At 42.0% G+C, this 12,438-nt stretch overlaps 1 protein-coding gene across 11 annotated transcripts in view; it reads left to right on the top strand.

The window, feature by feature from the left end:
* Positions 1–12,438, top strand: part of PLCB1 (phospholipase C beta 1) — a 3,004,223-nt gene that overhangs the window by 2,143,116 nt on the left and 848,669 nt on the right. For all 11 annotated transcript variants that reach the window (XM_069608284.1, XM_069608285.1, XM_069608286.1 and 8 more), the window contains 3 exons: positions 16–140; positions 1,966–2,120; positions 7,068–7,232. In XM_069608284.1, coding sequence (XP_069464385.1) covers positions 16–140; positions 1,966–2,120; positions 7,068–7,232 — 445 coding nt within the window. The remainder of the gene's footprint in view (positions 1–15; positions 141–1,965; positions 2,121–7,067; positions 7,233–12,438) is intronic.

Raw genomic sequence — 12,438 nt, forward strand, 5'->3', positions numbered from 1 at the left:
AATAATCTTATAAAGATACAACAAAATGCAGCTGAGTCGGATCTATCCAAAGGGGACACGGGTTGACTCTTCAAACTATATGCCTCAAGTCTTCTGGAATGCTGGCTGTCAGATGGTGGCACTCAACTTCCAAACCATAGGTAAGGTAACGCGTGTAACACTATTACTGATGTGCATGCATTTTATTTAAGAGAATGCATCATGATATCTAGAGTGGTGAATTTGACATACATTCTATATACCTGTAATACACTGTTAGGGGAGGAAGTTATTTTCACATGTTTGTCCCTGGTCTTCCATTGGCAAGCATTTTGCTACAGTAGACCCTACGACAGCTCACAACACAGTGGGAATTAGGATCTGATGCCCGTCAAATACTGCAGACGAGTCATGGCACACTGGTCAACCGACACTACGATTAGTAAACTGCTGTTCTGTATGGTTCTCTCTGTTCTCCTGCCCATCCATGTTGCCCTTTCTTCAATCTACCGGTAGACTAGCATTTGCCCGGGTGTATGAGGAGAACTTGTTTGTAAATGAGCAACCTTTTAGACCAGTTGTTAATCTGGGGTGAATCAGAAATATCATACATTGATTCTGGGGTTGAGCAAAGGTACTTGCAAATTCACTGGCTAATTTGTCCACGTCCAAATAACCAGTGCTAATATTCATAGCTAATTCCAGGTGCTTCTGCTCTGGATTAGGGATGTATAAGCATCCTGAAGTTGCCCATATCATGGCCTATTTGCCATGGAAAAGCCTGCCACAGGGCTAAGTGTGCATGGATGTGTTGCCCTCGTCTTTGTATTTTCATCTGCACCATAACTCACATTTAGCAGCCATCTCAGAATATGATCCTGAGTTTGCAAGAAAATGAAAGTCTGCATCCTTTGAAATTGTACGACATTTATGATGAGGGTGCTGCATCTTCGAAATTTAAGTTAGCCAATGTCCATTTTTTATATTTCATTTTGGTTAACGTGGGTGATGTCTTGGCCAGCCCCTTTCCTTAGTATAGTAGTTACTGAACATTACTATTCTTTATAAAAAATTATTTTTTTGACCTTTAGTCATCACCGGCTACTAAAACTCAGCTGAATGAATGGAGAACCAGATCCAAAGTAAATTCTTGAGAACTTGGAAGTTGGTTTCTGCGCTCTTTGCGATTCCATGAACATCTATGTAGTTCCCGACCTAATTTAATTGGTGCCCTTATATCGGGGCTCATTTTGGATCCGGTGCAAAATGACCCAGAAGGACATTAACATGAGAAGACATGCACTTCACCTGTTATGTATATTTTGGCCCATTATTATAGGAATGTCTTCATGGAGCTGTGGCATAGAGCGTAACGCTGTGCCCGCCTGTACCCCTGCTTCTTGCAAGAAATGGCCCAGTGCCTGTGCCCACATGCAATTTCGATGCTGTCAGAGAGGACTGAATCCCTATGGATTCTGCTTGCAATTTACTGTAGTGAAAGGCATTCATTGTAATTCCGGCAGCCATGCATGTACATGGCGATCTACTGCTTGTTTCCTGTGGTGGGTGGGGGAGGTAATGTAAAAAGGCAAGGGAACGCAGGCCGATCCAGAGGCTTTTGACTTTTCCAAACAGTTTACAATGAGCGTAATGACTTTTTTGTCATTCCCCTACCACATACCTATGTTCACTTCCTACAGAGACTGCCAGCCCTCTTCATTTTTAACCAATAGTTTTTATTTTGACTTTCTCTCCATTGTATTTGTGGAAAACGCGCAAATGCCCCTTCACACTTGCAAGCTGTAGCAGGGAAATGACACTCAATTATGCGCCTGATGTACTTATACCTGATGGGAGCTGCTCAGTCTTCCGGTTCGAAGTAAACTTCAAACACATTTAAACAAAGACATGTATTCTCTCTGGTGCCTGGTGTGTTATAGCTCCTTGAATAGCTATGTGATTCCCACTTCTTTTCTGTGCCCTCAGACCTATCTATGCAATTGAACATGGGGATGTATGAATACAATGGCAAAAGCGGGTACCGGTTAAAGCCAGAGTTCATGAGAAGACCGGACAAGCATTTCGACCCCTTCACTGAAAGTACTGTAGATGGCATCGTGGCGAACACCCTGTCCGTAAAGGTATGGTGCCTTCTGATTTTACACGCAGAGGGCGGTGAAAGACCACCTTATACATCCTTGTGACATGTATTCTGTTGAGCGTTTTAACGAGACTGTGTTGTGTTGTCTAAAGAAAATAGCAAATAAAAGCTGGCAAAGGGTATTTGAGAACCATCCACATGCTTTTGATGGCAGAGTGGCAAGTACTAAGAGGGATACGACAAGACAACTTAGGGAACTTTTGCGTAGATCTGACATAGAGCCTGAGGTTTATGAACGGAATATGTTTTTTATAGGGATACAGAAATGAGATGAAGTCGATAAAGATACAGTTAAGTATACAAGATAATCAAACTACCTTGAAGCTATTGAATAATTCTAACGGCTCGAGGTTTTGGAAATTACCAAATAAGATCACAAATAATTCTATTTTAACTGATAAGTGTATCATCGATGAGGAAAAAAAAAACTCAATATTATGGGACGGTCTATGCCAAAATAGAGACTGATTATGTAACAGATTTTACTTGTGAAACATATTCCGAGGGGGCAAGTTCCCAATGGACATATGAAGATGTCTTTCATGATATTCTTAAAGCTAAAGCCTCTAGGGCCCCGGGGCCTGATGATCTAGAACTAGTCTCCTATAAGACTGACCCAGAATGGTGGTAGCGCACACAGTTACGGCTATTTAAGGAAGTTCAGACCACACTTAAAGTTCCCTGTATATTTCCTTTCAATCAGGCCCGCTCAGCTTAAATGAGATTTAAAATGAACCATCTCCCTACATTAGAGTGTAAGGGGCCTAGAATTTCTCTTGTCTGCTCAACTGTTAGTGTCATCTCTGGACCAAATGTGAGGAACCGGAAATGCTAAAATCCCTAACTTTACATTGTCCGTTGAGTAGCACTTTGAAGCACTTGCACTTTAGATCTTATGTTCATGCTGAATTTGCACACGCTGATTTGTCATTATGGTCACGAATGATGATAGGGGAAAGCATTGCTTTGCTTCTGTCTCTATATAGATTCTTCATTGAGTTTTGAAGAGGCTTCATGAATCAATTTGAACATGTATATCCAATTGTATTGATGAACTGTGGCTATTGTTTTAATTGTGTATTTGAGACTTACAAAGGGTTTTAGGATTAATTATGAATGACTGCATTTTCGAATTTCAGATTGAGCATTTAATCTGTGTGTATTATACTTGTGTTTTTCATCATTATACTTGTGTTGTTACGTATTCCTGAGAATCTGTGAAAGATTGTATTTTTGAAACCATATCACAATAAAAAATAAAACAAATAAAAATGTAAGACCAGCTTTCCCGGGTGATATCAAAGCACTCATTGTCACATGTCATAGCCTCTTTATTTCCTCTTACTACTGTACGCTCACCTCCATGCCCACGACTGTTGTTTCATATTCTGCTGTGAGACTCCATAAAAACGGTGATGATGGTACATTTTCTTGATCTGTTAGTGCTACAGGCACCAGCTACAGGCATTAACATAAAATGAATCCTTCTACTCAATTTGCATTGTTAATATGATATAATAGTTTATTTATACAGCGCCTATACACGATGTGTTTCAAAGCATTAATAGATGTAAATAAATTAGAAGTAGTATCTACCAGAAGGTGTGCTCTACCGCCAAATGCAGCCATTCTGCTTTGCTTTCGCATGTAACCATTTATTCATTACATGTGTTCACCGCGCCCAGACCGATATGTATGATGGTGCTAGTACAGAGTAACATTGATGACAATTTTCATCATAGGCAAAGGTAGCCAGAATGTGTAAAGACATAGCTCAATAGAGTCTTTATTGTGTTTGTTAAACAACCAGGTTCTCAGGCATTTCCTGAAAAGTATATATGATGGTTCTTTTTGGATGGATGGATGGATGGATGGATGGATGGATGGATGGATGGATGGATGGATGGATGGCGGTAGGGCGTTCCACCGTGTGGGTGAAGTGACAGGAAAGCTCACTCCCCCCGCTCACTTTCTATTGTGTCTGGGTGTAAATAGGACCAGGGAGATGAAGAGCGAAGACAGCACTGTTTAGCTTTTATGGATATTCACTGGTTAAGGAAGGAGATTGCGATGTTGTGGATGCAGCAGTGTGTGTACGACAAGATCTTGAACTCAATACAGGCTTTGACTGGTAGCCAGTGGGCATCCCGCCTTGCTTGAGAAATGTGATCTGTGCATTTCATGCCCCAGGCGGCAAGGAGGGCATTATTTGGAATCATTTGTGGTTTGGAGATGTTTTTGGTGGAGGTGCCAGAGAGGAGGGTGTTACAGTAGTCCTGTTTATTAACAAAAATGGCCCTGGCTAAGGTAAGACAATTGTCAGAGGTAAGACCTCACAATTCGCCAAAGTGATGCTACCCATCTTATACTTACATACTTTCAAACCTGCATGGCTCACTTCAGGATAGTTTCCTCTCTGTCTGCCAACTCTGCATTCCCAACACAACTCTCAAAGTGAACCTTCTTTTGTACCACATACATGTGCCTCCCCTTCCTGCTAGTATCCCATCTGCTTTGCCATTCTCCCTTAACTCTGCTTTTCACAGCCTCCTGAACCTCCGGCACATTTAAGGGGATCTCTATATCCACTACTTCTCTGGTCGTGGCCTCATATGCAGCCCTGTCCACCAACTTGTTACCCGATATGCCACAATGACTGGGGATCCATGCCAACTCAATCCCCATCCCTCCCACTGTGCTTTTTTCCAGCCAATGTCTAATGCGCAACACTATATCTTTCCTATCACCGTTCCATTAATTTAATGCTTGTAACATACTCAGCGCGTCCACAAATAAAACTACTTTTGCCAGCCATTTCTCCATAGCTCTAACCAATACTATATTCACTGCCATCAATTCTGCCACGTATATGGAAACATTATCTGATAGCCTCACCATTTTAATCTGCTCTTCCTTCTTAAAATAGTTGGCCATACCTACATTATTATGAGACTGAAGGAGGAGTGTTTACAAACATCATCAGTGTTATGGCGTGTTTAAAAATATGCAAGAACAAAATACTTCCACCTTTAATATTAGAGTAAATTAGGCCATTTCAGTTAAGTCACAGATGTCGGGGCACCATCTCATTGCCATACCTGGAACTGCTGCTCCAGTTCAGAGCCACACAGCAATGCATTGTTATATCTCCAAGTATATCTCCAACTGAAATAATTGTCATGGCCTTACAGTGCAGTATTAAGGACCAAGGGTCCTTGGGAGTTGTCAGTCCTCACAATTTGGCTCCACCCCTGTGCACACATACTCCTCGTTTATTTAATGGTTTTGTTTTCCATACATGTGCAACAAACTAACAGATTTTTTTTTTTTTTTTTTTTACTGGCACTATGCAGCCTGCTCCCATTTTGAGGTCCTTGCCACACTGATCACTCCATCAAACACACTTGAATATCAGCCAATATGAAATACATGGGAAGCCACCATGTAATTCACATCTGTTTTTCCCAAACAGATTTGTGATCAGTGCATTGGTATTTGTGCATGAGCACAGGCAGCAAAGGATGGGGGAAAATCCCTTCCGGTGCCCGATCGACAGAACTGGCATCAGTGAAGCGCAAACAGCATGCCATGTGCTAACATATACACAGGTGACCATTTAGGTGATAGAAATGGAAATGGGACAGAACAGATTCATACTGTTTATGCCCCAAGTTGACAACACTGCTCAGTAAGGTCAAACACATGCATTGGGCTGGCCTTATTCTTAAAGGCACAGGGGGATCCCGTCTATTTCTCTCACACAAATGAGCATCACAATGTATGGGCTGTGCTTTGCATTACTGAGAAATACCCCGGTGGCGGTCACAGATTTCGCAATTGTACATCTAAATCCACAAAGGGGATTAGAATGGGCACATCCTATAACACACACTGTAAAGCCCTTTTTGAACTGATCTCCATTTTTTTCAAGCAAGTTAGGACAATGCCACACATTTCAAATGTATAGTCAGTATCCTCAAAAGAAAAACACGCACCAGGAGGCGTGCTTGAATCCAAATGACAATAAGATGTCTGCAAGTGAGGTTATTTTCATTGGACTAATGTTCATGTTTGTTAGGGTAACATGGCAGACTTGTTAAGTTAAAAGATGTATGTAGGAGGTTCCCACAAAGGGCCTGATTTACTCAAATGTTTTAGAATGGGAAGGTCCCATTGAAATCTTTCTTAAAAAATCAGGCCCAGAGAGTCTACAGCTGTCCATGAATGATCAGAATAAGAATACTTCTAATGTACCTTCTCCTGGTGCAGTGCTCGTCGGTTTAACAAGAATGGGATGAGATATGTGGAGTGATGATAGAGTATCAATGAGTGCCTTCCCCACAAAAAAAGCATCATTTGAGGAAAAAGACAGCTTGCATTTTGATAAAGATCTAATAATTTTGTCGCCCTTGTCATAAACTGCACACATTTGAAAGCAAAACATGCAACACCTTTATTTCCAATAACTATCAAGCATATGTATCTTGTTGGTGCTTAGTTCGTTAAATGAGAAGTGAGTTGTGTTATTGTCTGGTTCCTTGTCTGTTGTTGACTTTCATTTTAAACTGTTCATAGAAAACTTAGCTTGACCTTAACTTTATGGTACAACTCACTTCGTTTTTGCAGTATATTGATGAATGTATCATTATTTTTCAATGTCCATTTCTTTTTGGACATGTATTAAACCCAACCTTTCCATAGCAGGATGCCCTTGATCTCTTCTTTAATCGTCATACCTTTCATGTTCTGAATGGATGTGAGGGGCTCTAGATGCTTTATAAACCCATGCAGTGGAGATTGGACAGTGAGCGGAAGGTCCCCTTAATGATGCAAAGAATAGCTGTACTATCATTTAACGTGTAGTATCTGCTTTTTTCAGAGCATGGATTTACTGTGGAAATAAAAACTGTTTGTGTTATTTATTTAGATCATTTCAGGACAGTTTCTTTCTGATAAGAAAGTTGGCACGTATGTAGAAATAGACATGTTTGGTCTTCCTGTGGACACCCGACGAAAAGCATTCAAGACGAAAACCTCCCAAGGCAATGCAATTAACCCCGTTTGGGAAGAAGAACCCATCGTGTTTAAAAAGGTTGGTTTTTAGTTTTTAAGAACATGAAAAGCATATGTTTCTCAGCACTGTTGTTCTTGAACTGAAGACTCAAAAGTCATAAATTAAAAAAGCGGTTTACAATTGTGCAATCCCATTGAAAAAACTATTTGCTTATGCGGCTTAAGCCAGAAGAAGGTTAATATCCAAAGTTATTCAGATCCCTTTAAGATATTGTTCTAGTATCAGTTTGCATTTTATATATTTTTTTTCTCCAATGCCTTATATGTGGGGTCTACAATCTGTGACTCTCCAAATGGTTTGGAATATGACTCCCATGACTCATCACCATAGACTACGCTGCTGAGGGCTGATGGTTGTTGTAGCCCAAAACATATGGAGAGCCAAACGATGCGGAAACTGATCTTATTTTAAATAACACTTTTATGTCATCTTAAATGTGAACATGTTCATTACAAATACGTCAACTATTTTTGTACGGTAGGCTGGCCATTGAGACACACATTGTTAACATGTAAAGCACACATTAAAGATATCTAAGTGATAGGGGGCCACGTGAACATTTGGTGAAAAGGTAACTAAGCTGATTTCAGAAACGCTCAAGGGGCAGAAGCTCAACATTGTTGGGTCCCTTCAAACCAAGAACTTGTGAAATTGACCAAAAAAGAATACAGTGCGATCCTCACCCATACTACTGTCAATTGCCCAGCTTGACAAAACTCAGTAATGTTAACTGTGCTAGTAGTAGCCAAGGACCGGAAACAAAAACTCCCAAATGGGACAATACGGCAAAAACACTCCTTAATGGGAAACCTGGTGGGGAAATTAGGGTCCTACTGGTACAGATAGGAACACTTCTCCACAACCACTCCTTGGGGATGTGCTCCTATGGAAATAGCTGGTCTGCTGGTTCCACCAACTATGACATATATTTGTGGTGGTTTACATCAATTTCATCCTAAACATGAACATAAAATAGTGAATGCACTTTTGAAAGAACGTATTTCAATATAACTTATCTAACTTATTACAAATATGAACATACATGGTTTGAGACATAGAAGCAGAAATAGCAATATTAATTTGAAACATAGGAAGTGATTTGGACATTGCTCCAAATTCAGTAAAAATGCTGAGAACTTTTATAACACACCAGAAGTGGTTTTCAAAATAGAAATATGAGGAATATATAAGTAAAGCAACTACTAAGCAATACAGCATAACAAACAGCAGCATCACTAAATACATGACTAAAAGCACATGATTACACACATAACAAAGAGACTGGCTGAGTAAAGGACATTTCCACTCAGCACTGTGCGTGATGAGCCTTGGTACTCTTCTGGATATGTCTTAGTTGCTTATTCTGGAACTGTCTCCCAACCGTTTATCATTACAGGGAGCTAGCTGCTGACTTGCGGGTGCAGCAAAACAGCATTGATTGATTGATTGATTGTTTATTTGTATAGCACCTATGCACAATGTGCTTCAAAGTGCTTCAAGGAGGGAGGGAGCATGGGGAAATACAGTAACATTCTTACAGGTCCTTGAAACAAATCAGAATGTGAAAAATAACTATCAAAGCATAACAGATAGTACAAGTGCATGGAAACAATAGGGGAGAGGAAGGGCTGGCAGCAATTGTTTCAGTGCAAGAGTGACAAGAGGAGGGGGGGATGGAGGTCGGGAGGGAGGGGAGAAGGGAAGAGGAGAGGAACAAAACATTTGACCATCTTAAAAGGGTCAGCGACTTACCAAGATAGTGCTGGGGAGGGAGTGGGAGGAGAAAACAAGGAGGGAGCGGGGGAGGACAGACAAGCTTTTATCAGAAGTCCAGGGACGTTGATAAGAGTAAGTGCTAAAATGAAAGAAGAAGAAAGAGGTGAAAGAGGGGAAGGGCGAAAAGGATGAAGTAGGCAGGCAGCTACAATGAATACGCTAGACGGTAATTAGGGTAGTGCCTGGCTACACAGGACAGGGGAGGGAGAGGAAGGAGGGGAGGGGAAGAGGCAGCAAAAGACAGGCAACTACAAATTACTATGCCTGACGGCAATTGGGGTAGTGCCTAGCTTACAAAGGACAGGCGAGGGAGAGGGGGGGATAAGAGGTTGCAAAAGGCAGGCAACTACAATTACTATGCCTAACGGCAATTGGGGTAGAGCTGGAGAATTGCAGAAGGGTGGGCAAGGAGGAGAAGGGAGGGGGGAGGAGAAGAGGGGAAAGGGGTAAGGATGCAGGCAGGAAAGGTATGAGGGGGGAAGGGGAAACCTCACGGAGGGTAAGGGGGTGTGAGGTGGACTTTGAGAGAAAGGGGGAAGGGGAGAAGAGGGGACTGTAAAGAAGGGAAGGGTGGAGAGGAGGGTGTCCTGATGGAATTAAGGCCCAGAGGGGGCACACAGACACACTTAGGGGGCAGAGGGGGCACACTGACAAACAGTGCGGCAGAGGGACACAATGACACACTCGGGGGGCACAGGGGGCACACTGACACACTTGGGGGACAGAGGGGCCCACTGACACACTCGGGGGGTGGAGGGGGCACACTGACACACTTGGGAGGCAGAGGGGGCACACTGACACACTTACGGGGGCGGAGGGGGCACTATGACACACTCAGGGGCAGAGAGGGCACACTGACACACTGGGGGCAGAGGGGGCACACTGGCACACTGGGGGGCAGAGGGGGCACACTGACACTCAGGGACAGAGGGGGCACACTGGCACACTTGGGGGGCAGAGGGGGCACACTGACACAAAAAGGAAATCTGAACCCCTCAAAACAGAAAATAGGCATAGATGATGAATAAGACCATGTGTCAGAAGGCATGTTCTGCTTGATAGTTTTTGTTTTTAGCAACAAAGCAGGATAGCCACCTGTTTAGGTGTTTTGTAATACATGCAAAATCTCTAAACTCCACTACACCCGGATTCTTCTTCACTTCTCTATACTCAGCCTTTTCTTTTCCAGCTCCCTATTTCTCTCCTTGCCAACTATACCGACTGTTTACACCTTATTGCCTCTGCCATTCATTCTGTTCTGAACGTCGTGCAATGTAAGAAGATTCAATTCAACACTGCAGCTAAGTCAATGCCTAGTCTGGGATACTGAATGGAAACCCTTATTGATATATCTTTATGTCCAGTTCATGAGTTCTGGATGACTACCCCTATATAACACCCCTCTCTTAGAATCCCCCTGACCCCACTGAGCCAAGAAGTAGTTCTGTTTTGCAAGTTTAAAAGGTTTATTTGAGAAATAAGACAAATATAGATACCACGCTTTTATAATAAATTAATAATCGATATTGCCCTTATAAATATAATGTTAATCAACAATGGGTAATCTGACACTAGCACACTTCTTTATAATCAATGAGGAGTTAGTATAGGAGATCAAGTCGCAAAAATAATTTTATGATTTCAAGGGAAAAGCAATGAGGAATAAAATGCATTACAGAAATACTTGAGATGATTTTAGCAAAAGATAATATAATCACTTTTTCTCTGGCAATTCACCCCCATCCCCTATGCAATGTAAGACATGGAAGTAGATGGAAAGAGGAGCACACAGTTCTCAGGAATGCAATCAAATACAATACGAAATTCAGTTCCCCCCCAGCAAGCTTAGAGAAAACCGGTATGAGTTTTAAAACACAGGCCCAAGTGCTTTGAATGTGGTGGCAATGAAGTGAGAAATATGCTGAAATGCTTTTAATTCCCTTTAGGAGGTTCAGGGTGAGTGAGAGATACTTGGGATGAGTTCAGGCTCACTTTAGCAATGATTCAGAGATGGTGATTAAGAGGCCAACACATTTTTAGCAAGGAAAGAAATGACTGCTGATGGTTACACGTGGCTGGATTTTTAACCAAATCGCGGTAAAATTTGCGAGTGCGTGAATCGTGATTGCGGAAAAAGTATAAGGATTGTTGGAAAGCTTAGATCCTAAGCTTAGAGAGGAAAGTTAAACCAAGTTCGTAGCCCAAACGGTTCCAGAGATATGAACGATTTTGTAAAGGTTGTTTTTTGGATTTAAAGTAAACTCAAAATGACAGGTGACAGCTTTGCAGCTGCAGAATTGACAAATGACAGTGGTTCAGCTTTAGAAATGACAGGTGACAGTTAGGATGCAGTTCTACTTAGGTTAAATAGATTGAATTATATTACTTTAAACTAAGAGATTTGGTTTTGCCCCGTCCTAGCTGTTCTCACAATATATTTGGAAGGACTGGGTCTCGTCACGGATCTGATCAATCAGGCTAGCGGCACTTCACAGCGATCTGGTCTCTGGGTCTGCGGTTCTGCATGGTCTGGTCTGGTCAGGTCTCGCACTGGTCTGGTCTGTCCGGATACAGCGGTCTCTGCACTGGTCCTGGCAAAAGTTCTTGGCAAGGGATTCAAGCAGCTCGCCCGGCTGTGAGTAGCTTGCAATGATTAGAGGCCTGCTGCAGAGAACTCAGCTTGTGGTTTTAGGCCTCTGATTTAGGTTCTAAAGTATAAGTTCTAGGTTCTGGAGTATGTAGCTGGAGTCAGTCTGGAACTGGTATCTTCTGGATGTTGTGTGGTCTGGCAAAACGCTCCGCAGCAACTGGATTTGAATGTCTCTACCTGTCCCAGCAGTCTCTTTTTATGTGTTTTGAAAATGGGTGTGTGCCTAGGCCTAGCTAAGCCTGCCCCTCTCTACTTGTCATTGGCCCAATTCTCCCCTCTCCCATGATTGGGGGAAGGAAATGTGAGTCAGAGTGATGCTGTAGGTTTTATGGGTCAGAGGATCCTCCCTTGGTCAGTTTCCACACAAATCTATATTTGACCCAAATACATATTTATCAGATACACAGTTGTTTGTCATTGCATACACACATCATGCATTACTGATGGGAGGCACTGTTCTGACCCTGGCGTTTCTAGGAGCTTGGGTAAAGAAATGGTAACTTTTTGCGCTTTTTAGTAGCTTTCCCCATATCGGATTTTTCTCCAAATTTATACAATTGTGTGCAAGGCATGTGGACATTTAGATGAGGAAGTGTCAGATTTTTAACATGCATACATTTAGAGTAACAGCCTCTTTTCCGCTCGTAAACCCCCAGATCATACCACCGGGTCCTAAAACCTCTTAAAATGTGGGCAGAAAAATCACAAGAATTATGGTATCATTTAGATAATTTTGACAAGTCCCCACCATGAGTTATACATCTTTCTTAAAATCATATTCTGGCCAACAGGGGTGTG

This window comes from Ambystoma mexicanum, chromosome 4q, assembly GCF_040938575.1.
Source record: "Ambystoma mexicanum isolate Mex_15411 chromosome 4q, UKY_AmexF1_1, whole genome shotgun sequence".
Taxonomy (NCBI): Eukaryota; Metazoa; Chordata; class Amphibia; order Caudata; family Ambystomatidae; genus Ambystoma; species Ambystoma mexicanum.